At 30.5% G+C, this 27,526-nt stretch overlaps 1 protein-coding gene across 3 annotated transcripts in view; it reads right to left on the reverse strand.

Moving 5' to 3' along the window:
• Positions 1–16,710: 16,710 nt before the first annotated feature.
• Positions 16,711–27,526, reverse strand: part of LOC107442570 (vesicular glutamate transporter 1) — a 222,713-nt gene continuing 211,897 nt past the window's right edge. For all 3 annotated transcript variants that reach the window (XM_016056165.4, XM_087161900.1, XM_087161899.1), the window contains 3 exons: positions 26,670–26,780; positions 23,961–24,088; positions 16,711–17,314 (listed from right to left, as the gene is read on the reverse strand). In XM_016056165.4, coding sequence (XP_015911651.2) covers positions 16,931–17,314; positions 23,961–24,088; positions 26,670–26,780 — 623 coding nt within the window. In that variant the 3' untranslated portion in view covers positions 16,711–16,930. The remainder of the gene's footprint in view (positions 17,315–23,960; positions 24,089–26,669; positions 26,781–27,526) is intronic.

A 27,526-nucleotide genomic window follows, 5' to 3' on the forward strand; every position in this document is an offset into this window, starting at 1 on the left:
CCTCTCAGAGTCATATTTTATTAAAATATAAAATGTTTTTATTATGTTCTTTAAAAATTATGGTGTTCTTTTGAAAAATGAAAGAAAAAACATTTGAATTATCTCTTAAACTTCTGTGATTTCAGAATTTTTGTTATTATAAATTTCTTTTTTATTTTATCAATTTAAAATTCTAGCTGAAGCAAGCCAGTCATTGGCAAAATTTTTTTATTCCGAAATTAGAATAGAAAATTCTGGAATATTTCTGTCCTTTCTGATGAACAAGAAAAGTATCTTAAGAATATAATTCTGGAGAAAAAAATTATTTGCTTAGCTATTATTTTTTTAGCTATTTTATTGCTTCAACTCTTTCTTTACTCTGTTTTTTAATTTTAAAATCAATAAATCTGCAGATGCAGAGTATAACAGTTTTGGTTATACCTATAATTTCAGTTAATGTTATTATAATGCTTTTTAAATTTATTATTCTGTTTTTGTCGGAGAAAATATAATTTATTTTAAATAGTGGTGTGGGGTCATTGTTTAGGACAGGTTTTGGCTCTGGTCAGCAAGAGAAAAGGAATCTTTTTCTTTGGTCTATTGTGTTAGCCCTAGAGCGAAGAGAAGCTACCCTCCCTGAATTGCTCTGTTCTTGTTTCAATGGCAGCAGACGGCCTCAAACTTTGTGGAGAGGGAGTTCTTACCCTAGACAAACTATACTTAACTTTGCAGTGAAAGAAATACAAAATTAAAATATCAGAATCTTCATGAGTCGTCAACTAGTTGTATTTCGAAGGCCTGGGAACTGAAGTGATTATTTAACATTAAATTTAATGCTTAGTGGTTCTCATTTTATTGACCCATTGAAAGGCTGAGTCAACCTTGCCTGGCGCTAGGATCAAACCCATGACCTGTGGCACGAGAGTGGGAAGTGCTACCAGGCGTTAATATTAAATACTACAAGCTCATTAAAATATATTATGTTAAAAGAAAAAAATAGAATTTTCAAATGGAAGTATTGATACTGACCCTGCGGGGCAGAATTTTTTCGAGCTATCTGCGACATACCTCTCTGGCGCTAATATTTTTCTACAAAGTACTTTTAATAATAGCAAACATATATGTTACTAATTTAAAATAACAAAAGCGCTGTGTTTGCAACAAAAAAACTATAAATTGTTTTTTTAATTGAACATGTAAAAATTTTTTATTCTAATATTATGGGTGATATCCTTGCATTTTATATCCTTGCATATCCTTGCACAAATTATTTCCACCTTTGCATCTTGTAAATAATCATCATAATAAAAAATCATGAAATCCGTAACAGTAATTGCTGAAAGAAAGATTGATAATGAAATCACACGAATTGGATTCTTCAAATGCTTGTTTTGTTTCGAGGTTAGGTTGTTGTAATAAATAATATTGTATAAAAAAAGTTGGATTTAAAAACTATGGAGAAATCAGTAGCAATAACTGCCAAAATTTCGATAGAATTATTGTCTTAAAATGTAAATGCTCAAATGCACGATTCGAATTTTCCTTATTGTTTGAAATATATCAGGATATTTAAAAAACGATAAATGTGAAATTTTTTCCATGTGAAAATCGATATCAACAACTTCCAAAAATACAGATTTAAATATTACCTGTAAATTTCTGTAGAAAAGAAAAGTAAAATGTTCTTTTTTTAATTGAAAAATCTCTCTGCAAGAACTCTGTAATGTTCTGCGACGATGACACCGTGTCACTGCGATTCTGCCACGGAGGTACTGGTACAATCAGAAAAAAGTAGAATTTTTTCAAAATCTAAGTTTTGGGGAAGGTTATTAAAATCATTAAAAAGATCTGAATTCATTGAATTGTTTAAGGGCTCTTAAAAAGAACTTTTCCTTTTTGTTTTAAATTTTTTCTACAGACTGTCAGTTTCTTAAATTGTTTTTTTGCTTTTGGGATACTTGAGTTTTTAAGTTGCTAACATGCTGTAACTGTTTGCTTTCATGATTTTTGTTGATGTTTTTTTTTCTAAACTTATTAAAAAATATATGCAACTCGCATTTTTTCCTTTTTGAAACATTACAAATTTGTTGAAATAATCGTTATAGGAAGAAAAAAAAAATCCTTATTGAACCTATTTTAATCCATTTTTTAAAACTAACTTAAATTAAAATTTAAAAGTCTTATTGTGATGCCACAACAGGCATTACACATGTCCTAGCTTTTAAAATTTCTTCAATTTATTAAACTTATTTTTTTAATCATTCTTAACCGAATTTTAATTAAATTAAATCAGTTATTTAATTTTTGTTACAATTTATAAAAAAGCAAGGATAAAAATATTTTATCTTTTTCTTATCAATCAATATAACGGCTAACTTTTTATTTCAATACTTAATGTAAGACTCATTAATTCACTGGCACGACTAAATCGAAAATAAATATCTATTTGTAACTTTTTAACTCTTTATTTCTTACCACAAAAATTTTTCAATTACATAGTTAAACTAATTCTCACGGTCTTTTTAAACATTCGCTTTCGCCAAATTATTTTCATTGTTGGCTTTGTTTTTGGCTATGTTATCTTTCAATAACTCACCAACCATGGATCTCTTCCCATGCTCCTAACTATCCGTTGGGAACAATTCAATCGCTTTTTAATTTGGCTTATGTTTAGGTTGGTCATGGGGGATTTATCACCCTTGGATTTTTCTTATTAATATTATTATACAAAATTTATTATTTAACTTAGAAAGTCTTATTATTGATAAAATATAATTTTGTATCTCGAGCTCTACAAATACTAAATAAAAATTTTATTATAATTATGATCCAGTTTTCATCTTTAACTGTCACTTTCATTATCCTGTTTTCATCACAATCTTCAAATAGTCAATAATACCATACGACTCCATACATATTTTCGTCATTATAATTATGATGAAACATAATTTTACCTAGAAAAATATTTGCCTATGTTTTTTATTTTATTCATTTTTTTAAAATAAAAGAAAATTTTTAAAGAAATATTTTAATATTTATGTTAAATTTTAATTATGTCAGAAATAAGTTCAGTAAAATGTGGCTAAGTTTTGCTTTTAAAATAAAAGTGTTTTTTTTTTCTCCAGATAATAAAATACCACATATAAAATATAACTTATTTTATTTAAGAAATTTTATATAATAAACTCTAAAAAAAGAAAAAAAAACAACATTCTTAAGTTTTTTTATGAAATAAATAAATAGTTACACAACATATACCAAATTTTTATACCGTACAACTGAAAATGTAATAACATAAATGTAGAAACAATAATTTTCTAGACCTGAATGACTTTTTTTTAAGAATAATAGTTTACTACACATGAATCTATTGCTTATACATTGATTGCAGAGAATGAGTGTGTGATACTTAATGATAATCTTTACATTCATTTGATTCATGAGAACATTGACTCTACAAAATTTATTGCTTTCTATAGAAGTAGGGTAAAATTGTTGTTTTAAAAACACTGCACAACATTTATGAGGAAGAATTAAATGAAAATTTAAACATTAATTAGAAAATGACGTAATAGGAATAACTATCTTTATTTTCTTAGTTGTTTTTTTAAAGAAAATTTAAGCATTTAAAGGGCTTAGATTCAAAAGTACAAACTTATGTCCTATGTTTAATTGAAAAAGAATTTTTTTTTTCGTTCAAAAATTTCTACATGTTCATAGACATTTTTGAATTTAAACTCTTTATTCTGTTTATTGTATTTTCTATGAATTATTATTGTATTGTAATTATTATTGTTTAATGTATATTAAACAGCAGATTAAATTTTATTCTATTTATAAGTTTATTAACATGAAAAGTGTTCATAGATATTTTTGAATTTAACTTCTTTATTTACTGACTGTTTATTGTATTTTCTTACAGTTATGAAAAATTTGATAATGATAGGGACTTAGATAAAAAATGACTTGGTTAATGGTCAATTTTTTTTAACACAAACACTTCTTTTTATGGAAGCTCAGTTGAACTAAAGTTAATGCTTTTGCAAATGAAGTTTCTTGGAAAAGTTTATTTCTAATTAATTTCTATTTTTATGTTTCTTTCTAAGGCACCACTAGCTAAAAGGCCAGTTTAAATTCATTTTTTCCATCCTTTGATTAAATAGTTTTCATTTTAACTATTTTTCCTGTTCGATTGTTAAATGATTCAGTTATTTTAATAGCTATGAAAAATTTATTATTTACATCTAATAATTTTCTCTTAAAATATTTAGATCACACCTCACTATGTTTAAGAATTACATTTAATTCTTCCTCATATTTTAATAAAACGTACATGGCAAAATTAAAAATATCTCACAACCCTGAAATGAAAGAGCACTTTAATGTAATGTGTCATTTTAACTGAATTATTAATTAAAACCAAGCTAGTTCACAAAACTTCGTACATAACTATAATAAACAAAAAACTTTTTTCCTTAATTTTTTTTCCATTTATATAAAATGTTAAAATTTTTCTGTTATTTTTATTGCACGTTTAAATTTTAAGGATAAAAATCAAAAAATTATTTTCTTTCATGTTAAAGTATTTTATAGTGTTTGGATTTTTTTTACTCGTATGTTAAAATATGTTTCAACTTATTTTATTTTGTAATGTACATATTATGCATGCTCTTCAAATCTGTATTATACAGTTATAAATTGTATACTAATGCAAATCTTTAAATTTTTTTTAAGGAAGAAAAAAGCTAAAGCATTGTTTTTTGTCTTTAGGTAGACTGTCAAATATTATGATCTGAAACTTGTAAAAATATGTGTGCCATAATGTTTTTTAATGCATACTTTTAAAAAAAAGTTTGATTCTCTTATTATTTATTTTTTGAATTGGTAATCTAAAATTATTTTTTCATTAATAAAAGTACATATAATTATTTTTATTAATAAAGTGTCTGTCATTTTAATTAAAAGAATTTGTTTTAATCTAACACAATTTAACAAATCAGTTACAGTTTTGTACATTTCTTTTTATATGTTATGTTTTTTATTGCTTATTTTTTCTTTCTACATATGTTTTATACATTCTTCAAGTATGTACTCTATGTCTCCATTTATAATAATGTAGATAAGCTGATTTAATAAGCAGTTTCAGCAAATGCTGCTTCACTCACATTTTTACTTTAAGTGCATTTTTTAAGTTTTAATTATAAAACATTTTCTTTCACTTTTTAAATCAACTTTTAAGTTGATTTAAAAAGTTTTAGTTCATACATAATTTTTGTTTTTTACAATCCTAAATTTGAAGTTATTTTATAAACTAGCTTGTTTTGTTTCAATACAAACTTCATAAAAACAAATTAACAATAAATATATATACAAATCATACATTCAAACTAGCCAAAATAAAATATTTTTAGTTTAAATATTACAAATTTATATAAATAATTTAATAAACCATCCCAATTTTTATAGGTAAATAACTACAAAAAAATTACCTTAAATTTATTCTTATTTCAAGTATTGCACACATATGTACAAAATAATTTATGCATATCACATCAATTCAAACTACATTCAAATTAATTTATAATTATTTTATGAAATTAATTTATGAATTCTGCTAGTTTATGCAAATATATTACACAAACCAACTTGTTTTTAATTTTATTTCAATACAAGTGCCATAAAACATAATGATTTGAAAACATTGTAAATTCAAATATCGAACTTTCAATATTTTTAGTTTAGTTTGAATTTATGTAATTTACATAATTAACTTGATTTTTATTTTTAAGGCAATTGTTACAAATACATAACAAACATTTATGCGGATCACATTAATTAAACTTCATTTATCTGATGAGGGTAATTATTTTATAAAGCAATTTATAAATCATATTCGTTAATATAAAAAATATTTTATAAACCAGCTTGTTTTCATTTTTGTTTCAATACAAATGCCATGAAACATAATTATTTGTACGCATCACATTCTAATTAAATAACATAAATTCATTTATCGTTGATTTCTGTAATATTTGAACTTGTAATACTTGACATTTATAACAAATTCAAAAATTTTTGCTAATAACTACAACAGATCAAAAAGCTCTGTTACTTGTCCATTTATTTTAATTCTAACAGCATTACATAAACGATATAACATTTTTAACACAAAGATAGACAGCGATGATATTTCTTTCTAACAAATAGTTCTTAAATAGAATCAACACTTATAAAATTGAGTAGCAGTAACCTTGAATAATTTTTTGATACTTTCTTTTTTAACATACTAGCAATTCCAATAAACATGATTTATAGACTACTAATTCAAACTCAAAGTTGCTAACTTTTCTTTAATGGGAAACTAATAAACGATAAGCCTACATTGTTATTCTTCACCATGTGCGCTGTAAATAGAAGGCAGTTGAAATAAAAATGTTGGTTAACTATACTAGGTGTTTTATAACTCCCACCCTTAATGCATGCTTTTAAAACTGTTGTCAAAAATAAAGTTAAAAAAGAAATTAAATTGATTGCAAATTGAAATTTAAGAACTGACAAATCATTCATAAAGAAAAGGGTATGAAAAACAGTTTGATTGCCTGATAGAACTTTGAGGAGTTTCTTGTAATCAACTTTCAACTTCTTTGTTTCTTGATATTAAAAAGTTTTTAATGTTTTCTGTTTTGCATTACTTAGTAAAGACTTATTAGATATAGATAAGGTGATCGTTTTTTTTCCCCCTATTAAAATATTAACTTGTGCTCCCTATTCTGTGTTTTTTTTAATGAGAATTTAAAAAAATATTCATTAAGAGTAGTTATTACCAACACCCCTTTATAAAAGAGAAAATAAACTACTAAAATACATCAAGTAATACAGAAGGGGTTATGCTCATAAATAAAAGCAGATTTTATTTATATTTGCTCTTAAAAATCGTGCGTGTTTTTGCGAGTTTTAATTTAATAATTTTTTGGATATGAAATACCTGAATGATGCAATTTTAGTTTTACATATTAAATTTCTAGCTAGTTTTGTCCTAAATGGTTAATTATTATTGTTTTGTAGGTAAATACTTGATATGTATTTCTTTTTTTTTGCGGAAAATATTAAGTTTAAGTGATTAGTTAGTAATTTAGAATTCACTTGCAATGTCTAAAAGAACAATTTAACCATAACAGATGGATTCTTTTTTTTTTTTCTAGCCATATTCGTAAATATGATTTGAGTGTTAATTTGAATCAATAATTGGTATATTCTATAGATTCGCTTTTGTATCCAGGTCATAAAACTATTTTCAGGTGCTTGTTTTTTACTGAGTATGCAAATCACAAGATTTGTGCCAGAGAGAGTTGTGCTCCGGAAAAAATCCGGATTTCTGGATTTTTCGTTAAGCGCGATCCGGAAGTTTCCGGAAATCCAAGATCCAGAAATTTCAAGAAATCGTTGATCACATTTATGCATAAATTTTTTTTTATGTTTAATTTAGAAATATTAGAACTCGAATTTATACTTGGCATCTCTTTCATTTGTAAATATTTTTTTCTAGTAGAATAAAAAATATGATTAGAGATAAAAGTAAACTTATACTTAATTATTCATTTAAATTATGTTGCATATAATTTATCTAGAATTTCATGCTTTTAAAATATCAATGATTTAAATTTATAAAGACATTAATCTTTTCGAAATGCTTCATTAATGATACTATTCGAGAAATTTTCAGGATTTTTGAGTAGGGATCACAATCACCCCTGTTTGTGCTTACATTAACATTTTTTCCTCCAGTTCCTCTATTTAATTTTTCATTAATTTCCTCTCAGTGACTTTTTCTTAGATTTTTTTTTTGTTGCTACATTTGTCTGATAAATCAAAACAAGTTTGAGATTGCTTTTAACATGCAATTACTTTCTTAAAATACGAAATTTAAAGTAAATAATTTGTTTAGTTAGTGTTTTTGAATTTTTTTGTTGACAACTTACAGTTTGGATTTTAATTAGGATTAGTAAGTGATTTTGATTCAAATTTCATTTTGTTTCTATGTAAGACAGTTCGTTACAAATTTAAGGAAGATAAACTGTGGAGAAAAATTGGTACTTTAATTAACAGTATGGTTATTTTTTTATCACTTGTAAGAAACTTATTTCAATTTATTCTACAAATTTGTCCTGAGTTCGCTATTATGCTCATTCACTGCATCAAAATCTTACATTTTTTAGAAGAAATATTCCTAATTTTTTTAGGTCCTTTTTAAATACTGTGCAGATGTTACTGATATGCCATAGCATAATAAATACTCCCATTTTAAAATGGAACACTTAGGATCTAAAATTTCTTAGAATTTTTGGCATCACTAACTCTGTCTGTAAGATAATTCAGTAAAAAAGATATATATGAGCCAGTCATATTCAAATTAATTTTCATGTGAAACTCTTGGTTGCATTGAATATGATGCAACAATAAATGGTTCATATGAAGATGTTTTCGGTTTAAGTAATGCATAGATATTAATAAATAAATGCATAGATATTTAATAAATAAAGTTTTGTAAAAATCATTTTTATGGTCACAAATTTTAAGATATTTTTTTTTTCATTTTGAGCAATCCAATTTTTTAGGATTGTTGAACTCAGAACTGTTTAAACTACTATTAACCGCATCTCTGCTTTAGAAAAATTCATTTGGAATAAACTTCCTTTTGCTTAGGCAAGATTCCAACACTTTATATATTTCTAGTTTTTCACTAAGTTTAAATTAATTTAATTACGTTATACGTTAAATTATTATATATTGATATTTGCAAATAATTTATGGCAATTTGCAAATAATTAATAAATTATAATGCAATCTGAAATTATTAAAATAATTTTGGTTTAGCAATTAAACTGATCCAGTTTGCTTTATCTTATTTTAAAATTACTTAAGCTAGAATTGAAACTTTGTGAAAAGACAGAAATCAATGTTGCATTAAAACGGCATACAAGTTTTGACACCACACTTAAGTATCATTTTCAGTGCAATTCATCATCGTTATTCTAAAATACTTTTCGGAAGCATTCTGAGAGGCTACTATTTTTGTTAATGATCTTTCCGCCGAACTATTGTAGAAGTATTTTTATATACCATTGTTTTTAAAATTTTTGAGGAACTGCATTTATGTGTTTTCTGTTTCATTAGTATTTATTTCACTGGTTTTTTTTTATATATTTTATTTTTTACTGCTTATTGGTGATGTTTCTCGTCCCATTTTTTTTATTATGTATTCATACCTGGCAAATCTCCTGTTTTTTTTTTTTTTTTTTTTTAACGAAGACTCCTGTATTTTACGGCTACCCTTATATTCTCAAATTTCTCTGTTGAAGAAATTTAAAAAAAGAAATTTTTGACGATAAAATATCCGCTGATGGCAAAAATACTTCTCTTATTCCTCAGATAATACTATTGCCAGTACTGCAGTATTTTGGTGTTAATATTTCAAGTAAATATAAATAATGGTTTTAAAAAATCTTCTTTATGTTAATATTTATATACATATTACTATTAGGTTAAGATTTATATACTTCGCCAAATCTAAGTGCTTATATTATTTTCAATTTCTCTTTTGGACTTACTTGATTATGCATGATGTATCAAAACTTAATACCCGTAGCCTAAAAAATGTCACTAACAAAATCTCCGTTTTTTTATTTCTCTAATGTTGGCAGGTATGTGTATTGCGTACTGAATATGATTCTGTAGTGTAGCACTGAAACTTGTATGTGCTACTTGACCCACTGATGGTTCTGCATGTAAGAAATTGTATTTTGACCTGTAGTCTTCTCCGCATAGCGAAACCACTTTTTCCATGTTAATAGATACGGAAATAGTGTATAGAGGAGAAACTATCTCTCAATTTTGCCTATTTGCTGAACCGCCAGTGGATTAAACTATTTTAAAGTAATATATTTCTGATTTTTATCAGTCCATGATTGCACCAAAATATTGTTTACAACTTCTTTAAGCATTTATGAAACACAGTAACTGTCCACAATGTGAGAGGTGAACATCAGTTTGAATACAGAAGAGGATTTGACACACACAGGAAGAGATTCAACATCTACTGGATTTAAAAAAAAAAATATTGTGCTGTATAAACAGGCTAAATGACACCTAGAAGTTATTAAATGCGGAGAGAGACAGCCAACAGGGAAAAATACAGTCACGTGAATTGACTCTTTCTTGGATATCGCAAATATCCACATTGATTGATGTTTGCCAGCTAATGTCTAGTTTGTTGAAGTCAAAAATTTTATAGCACAATCAGTTAAGATTATCATTGCCTTTTTAACACTACATTGGAAGTTACACTAATAATGCTGCATACTTGCGCATATTGCAGCTTAATATCACTCTTAGACGTTGATGTCTGATGATAAATTAATGAGAGACTTCAATAAATTGATGGTTTTATTTGAGATGCATCTATGCTAAATTCGACATGCCAATGAAATGATGCATTTCTGACAACAACAAAAAAAGTTAGGCACACAGTATAACGAGTGAGTCCATTTCTTAAATTATATAAAATGAGACACATATATGTCTAAAGTAATTTTATTATTTGAATTATTTAATTTTGTCGTAAACAATGCTAGTATATAACTTCACAAATAAATTGTTCTTAGATTTTAGTTTAACTGTAGAAAGATTGAACATTTCTGTATACCTAAAAAGATCAAAGGATAGACCTTTTCCATATTGTTAGAGTGTAGATCAGTTAGACATCCAAATTATTTAAATATAATAAATTTGATTATTATTTGACTTGATCTTAGGAATTCTATGGTATTCAATTTGATTTGTTTAATGAAAATATTTGATTCAACGGAATACTACATTTTCAATTCTTCTTACAGGTTTCTTTTCCCCTTCTGTATAATAAGTATAGATATGTTGAAATACACTTGTTTTTTTAATGAAACTGGGGTACTTTATCTATACCAAAGGGTACCTTATACCCAAAACTACCTTGGATTATGGGATACCTACTAAAATACCCAAGACCCATCCCGCTTTTCTAGGTATAAGGTTCTATAAATATGTTTCTATGATGACACTTGATTAACTAACATGTTAATATTTAAATAAAAACTTAGATTTGATCAAATTATGAAAAGTCAGAAATACTCAATATTTATGCAAATTATTATTATTTTTTTGAATTACTGAGCAACAAGAAATGAGGGGACTCAAATCAACTAAATACAAAATTCACATTATGAGATTTGTTCCTTTTTCTAGAATTAGCTTCTTTAATATAAATGAATTGAAATTTTCTTCCATTATGTATCGTAGCTATGTCTGAGGGAATAAAACTATTTCTTACATTGAGAAAATATCTATTTATGAGAAATAGCTCTACAGTTATTTTTGTTTCAATTAAGTTTATGCATAATTTTTAAAAATATAACATTGGCGGAACAATTGTTAAATTGTCATTAAGTACTTGTAATATTCATTTAAACTTTCATTAAAAGTTTAATTTTGCATAATGATGCTTTTTAAGTATGCAAGTTATGTGTTGTTATTATCAATGTCAGTTTTAAAAACGCAACCTAATGATAATTGGAACTAGTATGGATAAGAAATATCTTTAAATTGGAAACATACTATTTTTTTGTTGTTTAATTTTACCATAATTATATATGATATTGATAAATTTTTTGTTTTATGCCATGAAATTTAAACTAGTGTCATGCTGATTTATTAATCACAAATTTAAACAAAAGTGTTGCAGCCAATGGGTAAAAAGGAGTAATCTATCATGGTTTAGATATTTATCTTTTGCTACAAAATCTGTTGCTAATCCCTTTTGTTTTAACTATTCATTTAATTTATAATTATGCTGTTTCAAAAAAAAAAAAAAAACTTTTTTTAGATCTGCTTGTAATATGATCAAAAAATATATAAAATTTTAGTTTATCCTAACTATAAAAAGTATCAACTTTAGCTTTACTAAAAATATAATAGAACCAGTTTTTTGCAAAATTTAACTGTTCTTAGTTTAGATGGGTATTCTTCTAATAAAAAATTGGAGAAATCATTAAAAAGAATTATATTTCTTCCTAACTGTGTGTCCTATTTCTTGCAAAAGCAATATTTTTTTTTAACTTATATTTTTATCTAAATTAGCATTGAGCAAAATCTTAATATTTTCAACATTTCATTGTTTTCACTTTCCAAAGTACAATAGTCAAAATACCATGTTATGTTTATTTAACTACTTCTGGAAAAATTGACCAAATCGAAAAATTATTGAGTTATTAGTTCCCATTATTTACCAAATGTTTGTGTTGTATCTAATCAACATACATGACTATTTGGTGTAATACTCAACGCATACAATAGCATTGATTTATGATTTGAAGTTTTTAAATTTCTTTTTAGACTTGAGGCAAACAATCAATAAGTAATTTATTTGTCCTATTACTTTGCTTGGAAATTCATCAAATCTCAGTGTTCTTTTATTTGTTTATTTGAATAAATTAATCTGTGAAATAATTTCCTTAAAAAAATAATAAATAACATTCTTAAAATAAAAACTGCATTCAATAATATATCAAATTATGATTGTAATTTTAGATATAAGTTAAATTATTAGTTTAGGTATGTAAGTTAAATCACTCTCACAAAAATATTTCGGATATTACTTATGATCATTTTCATGTTTTAACCTATATGTAATTAGATTTAATGATAGGATTAATAATTTTTGTGTTTCATTGCCAGATTCAGAAATAGCTTTCATAAAAATTTGAACTAAACCATTAAATCGATAGATATTCTATCAATTATTTTATTGACATGCTTTGAGTATTTTGGAATTAAAATTTTATATTATATTGAATTTGATTCTATGTTTTACATGAAAATCCAAGAAGAATTGGGTTTCATCTATATATATCCCTGATTAATAATTTTTTAAATCAATTTAATAATGGATGCTACATAATTATGTGTTTAAAATTATTAAATCTTTAACAATAATCTTACTACAATCATACTGACACACACAGAGAAATGGAATGAGAATTCAACTACGCATATACATTTAGGGGAAAAAAGGTTTGTATTATTTTTAAAATAGTACACATAAGAGTGCAATTCATCAAAAAAGAAATTATTTTTCTTTTAATATATTATGTGTTTAACAAGCTTCATATTTTTATAATTTTTCACTTTCCTTATCTATTATAATAAATTAATTTTTAAGCTGATAGTCTATGATAAAACTTTTGGTGCTAGTTGGTAAAAATTTGTTTTAGCATTTTTTTAAGCATTTATTACAAATTAATTTCAATGTATAGTCGTTAAAAAATATAATAAATCATTTCAAGTTGTTAGTAGCCTATTATATATACATTTATTCCTTATTGTTACATTTAAGTGATTATTAATAGATTCAATATTTATTAAATTGCTTTATATTTTTGCTATGAATGTATAAATTTCTTAAATTTTGAATATTTATCTTTTTGTTGATTACTGTGGAATAGGACCTGCATATCATTTTTATTATTTTATAAATTGACAAATTTCCTTCCTAAAAGTGAGGAAGATATGGTTTAATAGTTCATAAAATGTTGACTTTTATTTTTATGCATCGAAAAGAGTTTTCTAGTTTCATATAAACTTTACCAACTTGCTTCATTAGTATCGGTATGTTAAAAAAAATTCCTTTTATTGGTAATTACTGACAATTTTGTATACATGTTTGTTATCTAATCAAATTTGAGTCATGAAAATCAAGCAGCTGAAGTTTGATTTTATCAATTTTAAAAAAAAAATTTTTTTTTCTGTCTAATTTTAAGAAAGCACTATTATGTGTACAATTTCTTCGAAGGGCTTAATTTGTTGGGAGAGTTTTTTCTAGCTAAAAATATTCTTTGAAGATAATTTTTATTTAAAAAGAAAAAAAAAAAATTGAGACATCACAGTAAAACTCTGAGTGAGCGTGCGCAAAGAGCCATTTGTTTCCTCATTGCGCAAGATGTAATAGCACCGTATGAGAAAATAAGATATCTTTTATGGTGAACAAAAAATTAGTTCAATGTGTAATTTATTACAAATTATGTTTCACACAACGATGTGGCTACAGAGATGCCAATTTAAGTTCTGACTATTACAATTACAGAAAAATCGGTTTTTAAAAATTACCCCTTATTTTTGTTATTTTTTTTTTTTAAAAAAATTATAAATGATCTCTTTAAGTTATTTATAACCGTCGTTGAACAGCCGAACCAACTTTTGGGTTTATGACTACTAATTACTTTTTCGATTCGTACTTAACTTTTGGGTTTATGACCTCTCCATGTAACCCGCATTTGCGTTACATGGAGAGGAAGACCACGAGACCTGACAGCAAAGGGACTCTAACCCATGATCCGTCTACCACTGAGGATATTTCACGTCAGCATTGTGGTCGATGCAAGACTGATGCGGATTCGTATCGACCGTCTCGCTGGATACGAACCCAGTTCACCTCATTGGAAGGCGAACGCTCTATTCCCTGAACCATCGCTGCTCAAATGACCTCTTTGGTAAATCAGCAATTTGTTAACTGATCGTTATATTTTTTTCAAGTCATCATCATCATAGATGGCCAGACAGCCCAATGTGGGCCAATGCCTTCCTTTGAAGATTTCTCCATAACGACTTCCGATTTATCCTTGATCTCCACTTCTTTTAATTAATTGCAAGAAAATTAGACTCCACCGAATCAGCTCATCTCAACAGCGGCTTTCTTGTTCCAGGGAGTCTAAAAAGCAATATCTTTTTTTATTGTATTGTCACCGCCCATTCGAATCACGTGGGCCATCCAATTCATTCTATTAACTTTTATGTATTTAATAATATCAGGTTGTTTATAAATCTTGGTACAGTTCAAGGTTAAATCTCTCTCTATTTTTTCAAGTATTCATTTAAAAAATTGTCAGAAAACCAGGTCTATAAATAGGCTATTCTAAAAGAGTAGAACTTGAGCCATCCTGATTCATCATCTTATTTGGCATGACAACCCAGCTTTGCCCTACCGTTCTAGGATTCATCTAGGACAGCCTATTATATGATGACGATTCTTTATTATTAAACAAATCAACTGAATGTTTTAACAGTTTTCCATTCCATTATCAAAGTTAAACATAAAATTAACTCTGCAACTTGTTAAAAATTGGCATCCCCGTGGCCTAAACTGAATAAATGAGGTGCTCTTATTACATAGGATATATAAAAAGACATTATTTGTTTGGAGTTTATTTTCATCTGAAAGTTGTACACATTTCAATTATATCCATAATGATTACTTAATTTTTAAAAAACGATGATTTTTTAACATCGTAATTTTTTTTAATGAGTTAAAAATAGTGGAGAAATATTGCTTCATCTTTTTATAAAGCCAAACATGAAAAAATTTTAAACTTATTTTTCACATTTGTATTTGATTTTATTTATTAATTTTGACAAATTTATTATGTAATGGTGGACTATTTTTACTCATTTATATAAAAAAATCATCAATGATTGTGCTCATAAAATGGTAATATTTTGAGCCTATTTCATATATTTGTCTATATTCACTTATTGTTTGAAATTAGTAAGGTAACAGTTGCATAGTATCTCTCATATTTTGTTAAGAGTTTTAACATAAATAATAGTTTTCTGATCTTCAACATAATCTAAATTTCTTCTCTGTATGTTTTATACAGGTAATTATAGCTAACACATATAACTTATCCACTTACTCAAACTCCATTCAAGGAGTTACAGTGGGAGTTTTTTATATTTTTAGTTCCATGGACCACATTTTTGTAAGCTACCAAAACTTTTCAAAGTAAGTTTGTACTTTTAAAATGGCATCTTATTTTTTAAAAAATCTCATTGAAACGGATAAAGGGTAAGTAGAGAGTTTCAGAACTGACAAACTACTCTTTGGCTATCACAAGATGGTCTTTTAGTGAGATTGAAAGGTTTATTTCATTAGGCTTAATTTAACATTAGCTAAAATAATCGGCCATAGTTTTTTATCCAATGCCAAACCTAAGTGCTATTATTTGGGCCAATTAAAGCATTCAACGAAAAATTTCCTGGACATAAGTAACACAGTAGAAGATGAAAATAAGAAGATATTACAATTTAGTGAAGCAATCAGTAATAACTAAATTTGTAAATTGGGAAAATAAAAATTTTTACATTGCTATAATTTGTAAATTTTTTTCTTCTTCTTAAGACGAAGCCATACTGAGGAAGAGAATTTTCGTTGCAAATTCTCTTTCACCTTCATTATTAATTTAATAGAACGAAAAAGTAAGTTGAGGCAAACCTAGAGTAAGTCATAAAGTTTCAATTGCTGAGAAAAAAATACTTCGAAATATTAAACTGCAAACAAATTATTCGAAAAGAACTGCTTCGTTGCGTCATCCTTAGTTATTATCTCATAATTTATTTTCAGTTGTATATTTTAAAATTTTCTTCATGTCTTACTCTAGGTTTGTCTGAACTCACTTTTTCTACATTTTAAAGTTGAAATTTTTGTCCCTAAATTCTGCTTTATCGCAATTTGCTTTCTCATTTTGTATCAATTAGGCTTCTTCTTTACTAATGCTGTTTTTTGTATGACTAGATATGGTAATGGGGTTCAAGGTCCATGGATTCCTGTTTATTCTAATAGTTTCTTATTAAATGCATTACAAGTAAACATTGTTAAGACATCAACAAATTAAGCCCTTTTTTTAAAATTTTGTTGATAAACAGTCACAGATTAGAAATGCTATTTACATATGTCTCATCAATGAACCAACACTCGTTGATTACGATATTGCTTTTGGCTTTTCGTTTCCCAGTATAAGTGTGTCTCTTTTGGCGGCATAACAAAGAACCGTCCATGAAATAAATAAACGTTTCACTTAGCAAAAAATGTCTAGTACTCGCGATCATCAATTCCACCATGCATATACCTATCTGTTGATGGTTGCTGCACCATTTCCTGCTGAGTTTCATAAAGAGGAGGCTGTTGGTAATAGTCGGTCACAGTGGCCCCGTAAGATGGGGGTGGTTGATCACCGGTCAGTGCTGTTGTGGCTGTGTCTGAGGAAAAGGCTGGTGGACCTCCATTCTGCTTAATGACTCCTGATCCGTCACTGTTAAAGGCCTCTGCCAATGGATTCCACGATGGACCTTCCTCGTCTTCTGGTGGCTCAGCCCAAGGTTGCTTTTCACCCGATGCAAATAGGGCGTAGAAGACGACACCAGCAAAGTGAATACTACTTGCGATGAGGAATACTTTCTGCCATTCATCTGCAGTCTAGAAAACAATTACTTCTGCTGTTAAACTTCAAAAATATACAAATTGAAAAATAACATGTTTTAAGCGATGCAAAACAAACGCTCATTTTCAAGACTTGCCGGACGGGAATGAGAAGAAAACAAAGGTCTGTTAACCCTTTAATGGGCCATTTATTTCCGGTAAGGTTATATTAAAATACTTTTCTGAATTTAGATGAAAAAATTCATTTAGATTAGTAGATAAAGTTAATTTGAATTTTACATTTTTTTTTTCCTGTGATAAGTATGTTAAGGTTTGCTACCCAATAGGTGTTAAGAAAAAAAAAAGATAATTACTTTCATTTGTGAAATAAATTTTATAATCTGTCCAAACTGAAAAAGGAATTATATATTATAATTTATTTTACATTCCCTAAATACAGGCATATTGTTACCAATTTTATTCAATATTACTTCATCAGGGCTGAAGTTAATAACAAATGGGATACCAAAGCTTAGTGGTGGTAAGTATACTTACCACGGCTTTAGAAAGGTTTAAAAATATAAAACGTAAAGTTGCCAACGAAAAAAGAAAAATATTGGTGAGAAACAAAGCTAGAAAAACCACAGTATCAGAGAGAGAAACAAAAAAAAAAGAGCAAGAAAAACCATTGTGGCAGAGAGAGGCAAATCAGGGTAAAATACAAATAGCAGCGAGAAAGCGGAGAAGAATCAGAACAAAGGTGTGAAATGCAGAAGGGTGTTTAGAATTGTTATGACGAGTCAAGACGACAGTAAAATGATCAGGGTGTTTAGTTACAAGAACATCTAAAAAAAGGTAAAGAAAAATTAATTTCCGCATCTAAAGTAAATTGAATGTTAAGGTCAACTGAATTGACAACAAAAAGTAACTCTTGAATATCAGTTATCACTGTTTACTTTTAAGGCAATCTATCTTTTCCACCATATGAATAATTAAAAAACTTCGAAATAATGCATGGATATGTCATAAAGAATGGGAAAGAGGTGCTTGGGTCATGGCTAAACCCTCAACTCGTTTAATTCTTACAACCATTTTGCCAATGGGTAAAAAACATAAAGAGAGAGAATAGTTTTGTTGGAGGGGAAAGATGTGCTAGTTAGAGGTGAGATGATACGCTCTGAATATCGAGCAAGTCCGGAGTACCAATGTTCGAAACAATAAGTCTAAAAGCTATTGATTCCCAACTAGCACATTTTTCCCCCTCCAACAAAACTATGGTTGCAAGAGTTTCACCGCTTTTTCATTGAAATTGAAGATACTATCATCTTGTCAATTCCTGTATTCAGCAAACTGCTTTTCAATTCAATGGTCATTTCTATAAACAAATTGCAGGGTTTAAGCCATGGGCAACTCTCCTATTCATTGAGACACATTTATGCGTGATTTCGAAGGAAAAAGTGTTCGAATTCTCATGGTGGAAAAGATATGTTGAGGATAGTTTTGTCTCAAAAACAGACAGTGATACTCATTTTCAAGACTTACTTTCTGTTGTTAAATCGGTTGACCTCAATATTCAGATTACTTTAGACACGGAAATCAATTTTACTTCATCTTTTTTTAGATGTTCATGGGAATGAACATCTTGATCATTTTTCACCACTATTTATCGTAAAGATTTTGTCGTATCCGGACACCTAGTGGTATGAACTTAGAGCGTCCTGAACACATATTAATGTGATGTTTGTCTCCCTTTTGCATCGATGCCAGCTTGTACACGTCTGGGAAGACTTTCCAACAGAGTAATTAGCCATAGGAATTGACTTCCCATCACAACTGAAGTGAGTGCTTGCAGTGAGCAAGGTTGCTTTGGCCGGCCACTCTCTAATTCGTCCCAAAAGTGTTCCATGAGATTTAAGTCGGTTTTTGAGCACCTATTTCCTCAAATCACGTCTGTGCAATCCTCGATGTGTGTGAACGGAGCAGTTATCCTGCTGAAAGAGAAATGCTTCCCCGAAATATTACCGTAGAGTTGGGAGTGCAGCATTGTCCACATACATATCAGAGTTCATGTTTCCAACCAAAGGGACCCAGGTTTAGTCACGTGAAACTCCCCACACTATAATGCTTCCACCACCATAACAACCTGGATGTCCGGATACTATTGGCCGGATAGTGTATTAATTCCAATCACCCTAATTGTCAGACAATTTCTGCTTATCATAAACTCATGTTTGTGAAAATTGCAACACCATGAAGGACTTACGCGAGTGAGCTGAAATTTTCAGGAAATGCAAAGTAGATCATAATATGCAAATGATTAGAATTTCAGACCCGTAGCGCATGCGTATGCTGAGCAGCGCCCCCTGAACGGCGGATGGATCCGAATAAATAGACGGCTGTAGCCAAGCGAGTATGGTTATCGGTGGTTATCTGCTAGTGGTAAATGTTAGCTTAGTTATTACTTATGCCTATTCGACGAAAGAGAGCGAGATTTCATCAACTTACGGAGTTTAAACGAGGGGAATCATCGGCCTTCGTGAAGCTGGATTATCTTATCGTGCAGTAGCCGCTCGTGTGCAGCGTAACAGCAGCACAGTGATGCGTATTTGAAAGCAGTGGATGGACGAGTGTCGGACAACTCGGAAATCCGGGAGTGGACCCTGAAATGTCACGTCAGCTCGCGATGATAGACACCTGTTCGGCGTTGCGCTAATGGACCGTACGGCTCCCTCTAGACAACAGGCAGCACGGTGATCAATAGCTACAGGTGTTTCATTGTGTGCTTCATCGATTCGTGGACGTCTGCTGCAGCGTAGACTGCGAGCAAGGACTCCTTTATACAGGATCCCCCTCACGCTAAACCATTGCCGCCTGCGGCTACAATGGGCCAATCAGCATAGGGACTGGCGTGCTGATTAGCAGCGTGTCGTGTTTTCTGACGAATCCCGCTTTAATTTGTGGTACCATGGTGGCCGCATTGGTGTCAGACGCTATACCGGTGAACGCCATCTTCCGGAGTGCGTTATCGAACGCCACAGTGGACGAACACCCGGGGTTATGGTCTGCGGTGACATAGCATATCATGGACAATCTCAATTGCTACGAATTGTGGGTAATCTGAACAGCAACCGGTACATCAGTGAAGTTCTACAGCCCCAAGCTGTTCCCTTCCTACAAGCCTTGCCAGGTGCTGTATTTCAACAGTACAGTGCTCACCCTCATATTGCTAGGACTGTTCAATCCTTCCTTGCATCGCGACAGGTACAACTTCTTCCTTGGCCGGCGTATTCCCCGGATATGTCGCCGATTGAACATGTGTGGGATTTCGTTGGTCGGCGTCTCGCTCGTAATCCTCGTCCTGTTGCTTCTACAGGCGAACTTTGGGTACGCATACAAACAGTATTGAATTCTCTTCCTCAGACAGACGTTCAAAGTTTGCTTGACTCCATGCCATGTTGTGTAGCAGCACTTATTGCGGACCGTGGTGGTTACACAAAATACAGACTTCGATCTCTTGTTATTGTTTGTTTGCTTTGAAAGTTTAATCATTTATTTGTACCACTACCACTCAACTGTGTATTAAGTTTCATTCAATTATGACGATTCCTTCATGGTGTTGCAATTTTCACAAACAGGAGTTTACTTTCGTTTTCTGTGCACGTAACCTCTGCTCTACTTACCTCTTACATTTTTCTTCGTAACCCCCCAAATCAAAATTGATGATTATCCATTGATGGACCTACATAATCTTGATGGTAACCGTCAATAATTCCATCATGACCCATTATATATTTGACGGTAACCAGCTTAAGTAAACATCACCCCAGTGTGGGAATTGCGACTGAATTAAGATGGTTCAGCATAGGAATAGCAACTAGTTTTGATGGTATATTTTCCTGCTGAATGAACAAGCATTATTATAAAACCGTCATGGAAATGCATTGTTGTACCATTTATGACCATCTGGAATTTCCATCGTAGTTGCTTAGAAATCAAATGTTGGAACGATCATGAACCACCATCATCCCAATGTAGGAATTCGGACTGATTTATGATGAGCCAACCTTTTTTTCCCCTCCAATGCCCACCTGTGTTAACCGTCAATTCAGGCATTTACAGGGCTATTTTGTTGGCCTCTCTTTCAGGGGCACCCTATTAGGTGGGCCAACGTCGCTCCCGCAGTGAGGACAGATAGTACAGAGAAGGAAAGAACATCCATTCCTTGCCCGGGATTCGAACCCAGAACCTTTCTGATGCAAGGACAGTTACCCGCCCCCTACACATGCCGGTCGGCATGATGAGCCAACATAAAAATAATCCAAATTGTTTTGATGGTATATTTCTGAGAAATGTAAAAGATAAAGAAAATCATGGAAATGTATAGCTGTGATTGTTGGTCCATGATTGACCATCATGGATTGTTGGTCCATGAGAATCAAGCTTCTCTTGATGGTTAACCATCATATTATTAAAGTAGCATTTTCCATCATGGAAGTTTGCTGGCATATCAAAAATCATGAATGCATTATGAAAAATGTTGGATGATCATGAAACCAACATAAACCATCAAAATAATTTGATTGGACCACCAAGAATTCCGAACTTCCGCTTGCTAACCGTGGATTTAAGCCTTCTATAGTTAATTCTGGTCTTGCTAAATTCAGGAGATCGTAACTTCGAATCCTTTCAGTTTCTTCTCCCGTTTGTTATAAAATTGCTAAATATCCTCTCCCATTTTGGTTTCAAAGTTATTTTTAGGGCCTGTTAACAAAACTCTTAAGTTTTAATAATTGCTGGGACATTTACTACATTCTTTGCCAGTGAGACCTTGGCTACATCGGACAAACTAGGCGCGCTTTAAGAACACCATTATACATGTTTGTTATCAAGACTGCGAAAAATCATCGGTTGCTGTTCATTGTTGAGCGTAAGTTCAATTTCGACAATACCAAAATTATTTTCATCTCAATCATATCAGCTCCTCTTGATGCCCTTGGAGTCTAGTTTTATTATATGCTGATGGCCGGGATAACCTCTTTGGCACCTAACGGGATGCACGCTGTCAAATCTGTCGAGTCTCAAAGTCTTCCATGTTCCCATAACAAATCATACCTCTCGGGGTACTGATCTAGGAGTTTCCTTGTCTTCTGAATTGGTTCAAAATTACAAGGCATTAGTAGTCGTGAACCCAAAATTGGGTCGGTTTTTCAACGACGGTTATAAAAAAAAATATGAATGCTGAGACCCTTGTAAACGATACTAGTTCCTCCCCTCCATTGGTAAGCATTAATGTATTTTACATGTTTTGTGGAAACACTAATGTAAAATGAGCGATATACAGCATAGTGTAACTAATTAGTGGCATAAGATTAATTGCTACCATTGAAAAATGAATAGCTATTCACGTACGCTGTCTGGATGAAAGTCATCAGATAACAACGGTGCAACATGGTAATGGGAAGAAAAGTGATTGATCAGTTTTTTTAAAAAGGTACCGCACCACTGCATTGTTTAAACTTAAAATGTGTAATTATAGGCGATCGCAACGTTCGAATACTCCATCTGGTGAGAAGATCGGTTCCATGCCTTTGGCCCTTCCATCTCCTCTTTTTCAGTTGTATAGGAATGTACTACGATATATTTCCTTTTCTTAATATTTTTCGTACTTGATCGTTAAAAATATTTTTTAATATTTCCATGATGCTTTCTTTTAGAACTATGTTCAATGTAGTTTTCAGTTCCATATAGTTTTCTAACTTAAAAGTTTTTAACCTATTTGAAAATCGAGATCGAAACTAACGTACTTCCTTCTTCCACGACTCTCCACACGCTAATGGTGAAAGCATGCGAAGCGTTGCCATAGGTAGAGAGTTCTGCTCTTCGCCACCTGTTGTCCATTTCGATCACCAATAGCTTAATCTTTAGAAAGTTATTAAAATCAACGAATAATTTTTGCATTTTCTTCTGAACCCAAGCAAAATAGCATTGAAATTACTTTTCTGGTGTTAAAAAATTAATTTAAATTTTTGTAAAGCTGTAGCTTTTCTTTATCCTTAATATTTAGCACATTTTCATAATAAGCATACATCGTAACCTATATATGACCGCTGTTGAACAGCCGACCCAGTTCTGGATTTACGGCTACTAATGTTCAACTCCGTAGTCTTGTCATTTTGAACCCAATTCAGAAGACAAGGAAATTCCTGGATCAAGTATTGGAAGAAATTTTCCTTCGTGGAGGACTTTTTGATGCAACTAACTCGCATTTGAGTTACATGAAGAAGAAAACGATGAAAACTTTCCATGGTTAGCCTGACGGCAAGGGGACTCTAACCCGTGATCCGTCTACCACTAACGATATTTCACGTCAGCACTGTCACTGGTGCGAGCTGGGTGCAGAATTCGTATTGACCAGCCATCGGTGGGATTCGAACCTCATTGGAAGGTGAACGCTCTATCCCCTGAGCCACCACGGCTCAAAAAACGTCATCTAACAATTGAATAAAAATAGCATATCATTTGCTTTAAACAAAGAATAAATATTTCAAATAATGATAGAGGCTTTAAAAAGCAGTTTTAAAGCAATTGCCTGAAGGATCAATTCATACTAAAGAGGTTGTTTTGCTAAAACAAAATTACGGTACTAAATTTCCTATTTCTTGATTAAATACTGTAAGTAATACATTTTTCAAGATGAACTCACCTCGTCTTGAGTGACTAGTTCCACAACAATGGGGCATATCATGCCCGATAGTGTTCCGAATCCGTTTGAAATTCCCATCAGGATACTTGCGTAACGAGGAGCAATGTCTAGATGGTTGACATTGAAACCTGTTGGAAAACAAATAGGTTTTTAATACACTTTAAGAAGACGATACTGGGTTGAAATTTATCTATTTTGTTTATTTATTTCGTGTGGAGTTTTTGTGTACATTTTTTTTTTAAATCTTCAATATCCTGTCATAACTGATAATGTTTCTGTTCTCACAACCATTCTGGTTGCTAGAATAAGAAGTTAACTGCTTCCCGGGTGGATCCTAGAATAGCCCACACCATGGCGATTTTTCAAAATTTTCGCCAAACTAGGTTTCCGGAAGATTTTTCGGGGATATTATTTTGTACGTCCGATCACACCACCAAAATTCTTTAACCTGATTGGTTATTTGATATGTATCGTTAGAAAAGAGGTAAAAGGGTTTATTTTTTCGCCATTTATGCTTCTGATTTCAAATTTTTATTTTTTGTTCTATCTTATTTTTATTACTATTATCTTACTTTTTATGCTGTTAAAAAATACTTTAATAAATTTCTAATAATTTAAATTTTTGATTCCAAAATCAACATTGATTCCAGCAATAATAGCCAACTTGGCAAGATTTCAAAAAGTCGCCAAGAGGTGAGATATTCTAGGATTTTACCCTGCTTGCCTTTTGAGGTAGAACTTGAAGGTTTCATTTTTTTTTTCAATTTTGGCATGGCTACTTGAGTTTCTATATATATTTCTTATTTTGATAAAAAGTAAATATCCCCCCCTCCAAAAAACAAATTCGCATTTAAATGCATCAAGTCTAGAAATTAAAATTATTAAAAAAATCTTAGTTCTCTGAGTTAGCAGCTGGTTGTTCAGCTTAAAAGTCAGACTAACCAAGTAAGTTTTACATTGAGGAATATGTTTTAACTGTAATTATTCATATGTGAGTTTGGTTTTTAATTTTAAGGTTTTTCGTATTTTCAAAGTTACTATAATAGCACCGAAAAAAGGTTTGAAATCACCTATAAACTAAAATTAGGTAATCAAGTTCCAAAAAAAACAAAACGATTCTAACTGTGGATTTTTCTAATTCTTAATAAGAAAAACTTGGCGACAATTGCGCTTTTCATTATCAAAGAATGTTTATCACTAGCCACATAAAAGGGCCGGATAATTAGCCATAGGTAAAAGGGCCGGATAAATTAATTTGATTTCTTTTGACACCATAAAGAGTTGCGCGTTTTATTTTATAACCAACGTTGAACAGCTGACCCAAATTTAGGTTTAAGACTACTAATGTTCAACTCCGTAACCTTGTCATTTTGAACCCAATCCAGAAGACAAGGGAGCTCCTGGATCAAGTATTGGGAGAAATTTACCTTCGTGGAGGACTTTTCGATGCAACTAACCAGCATTTGCGTTACATAGAGAGGAAGACCACGAAAGCCTCCCATGGTTAGCCTGACAGCAAAGGGACTCTAATCAATGATCCGTCTGCATCTGAGGATATTTTACATCAGCTCTGTGGTTGGTGCGAGCCGGGTGCGGAATTCGTATCGACCAGCCATCGCTGGGATTAAAAACCGGTTCACTTCATTGGTAAGCGAATGTTCTATCCCCTGAGCCATTGCGGCTCAGAGTTGCTTAATTGTACAATTCCTGGCCAAGTTATTAGACGAACTAAGAGATTCTATGCAAAATATTAGTTATCAGGTGATACTATACAGCTTTATTGTTTTTGCGCGGCTGATACCAGTTTGCGCTTGTTCACGTTCGTATTTCAATTGGTTAACATTGAAATACAATACGTTAAGAAAAATTCAAATAGGAAGTATATAAAAAATCTCCTGAATAAAAACCCATCTCATGTATGTTTTAATATAAAAAAGTATGTAATTATTAAAAATCTACCGTGTGTCTAGTAATTTGATCTAATTATTATAATATACTAATATAATACCTGATAAAATAAATATTCTATGTTTATATAATATATCGTCTAATTTATCCAGTCGTCGAATTTATATTATACATCGTCTAAATTAACCCATTGATACACGAACGTAAACCAGTGCAAACCGGTTTCAGTCGCGTAAAAACAATAAAGCTGTATAATATCACCTGATAATTAGGATTTTACATAGAATCCTATAGTGCGTCGAATATAAAGCTGTATAATATCAGCAATAAAGCTGTATAATATCACCTGATAATTAGGATTTTACATAGAATCCTATAGTGCGTCGAATATAAAGCTGTATAATATCAGCAATAAAGCTGTATAATATCACCTGATAATTAGGATTTTACATAGAATCCTATAGTGCGTCGAATATAAAGCTGTATAATATCAGCAATAAAGCTGTATAATATCACCTGATAATTAGGATTTTACATAGAATCTTACAGTACGTCGAATAATTAGTCCAGGAAGTGTACATTTAATACACAAGATCCGTTTTCTTAATGGATGAATATTCCCATTACAATGTCATTATAAGTTTGCAGGTAACAGCGCGATGCACATTTACTGAACGTATACCCGCGAAGAACTACTCAACTCTCCCTCACGTTTTAAACGGAATTCTGCGTTCTATACTTTTTAGAACTGACATAGTGAAGTGCTTTCATTAGTTATAGCAAAAAAGTGGTTGTTGTTACCTGATATTGCAAATCCACTGAAACCTACTGCCAAAACCAGAGCAATAGTTGCAGTAAGAGCACTTCTTGTATAGGCTACGACTATCATGAAAGTTGCCTCTAATCCAAAACCTATTGAAACAAAAAATAATTATTGCAAAATATTCTGATAATTGTTTCACAATACAAGGCCTTATCATGAAGTATGTTTAAGGAATCCAATAACGTACATTAATACCAATTCAAAAATGCTATAAATATTTTTCTAGTAGACTTGTTGAAAACGATTCTTGTCTGACTGAAAGGAAAACCTATGAACTTTTGGTGGTGATAGAAGTTTATTACAAAAGTGTTGCACCCTACGTTTTTCGTATTCGGTCTGACAAAGAAGATTTTCTTTATCTTTTACATCTACTTCAAAAAACGTAGTCCTTGAAATTTTATTATCGTCCCTGTAAATTATAATTTTTCATGTAAAAGCAAAATATGTTTTGGCTGTGAACTTATAAGGTTCCTAAAAATGACTGACGTTTTGAAAATTCAAACAAAGTAAAATATGAGCTGATTTATGCTGAGGAAATCTATTTATTCTCACCTAGTTTCACAATTAGTTACAACTAGCTCCAACAGATGACGCCTCGGACTGGACAACAATATTCAATCTGATGTAACTTCTAAAATTGAACTTGAATTTTTACACGTTATAAAAAATGGTGTATACATGGACCCAGTTCCAGAACTGTTAGCCAAGCCATATAAAATGTCTTTTTAATATCTAATTATTTTCAACATTCTGATATTACCAGGAAAGAGACTTTTATTCGGGACTGTGGAGTCTTAAGGTGGAATTTCCTCATCTCCTATTCCACTTGGTTAAT

This window comes from Parasteatoda tepidariorum, chromosome 4 (assembly GCF_982258835.1).
Source record: "Parasteatoda tepidariorum strain Cologne lab strain chromosome 4, Ptep-v5.0, whole genome shotgun sequence".
Classification (NCBI taxonomy): Eukaryota; Metazoa; Arthropoda; class Arachnida; order Araneae; family Theridiidae; genus Parasteatoda; species Parasteatoda tepidariorum.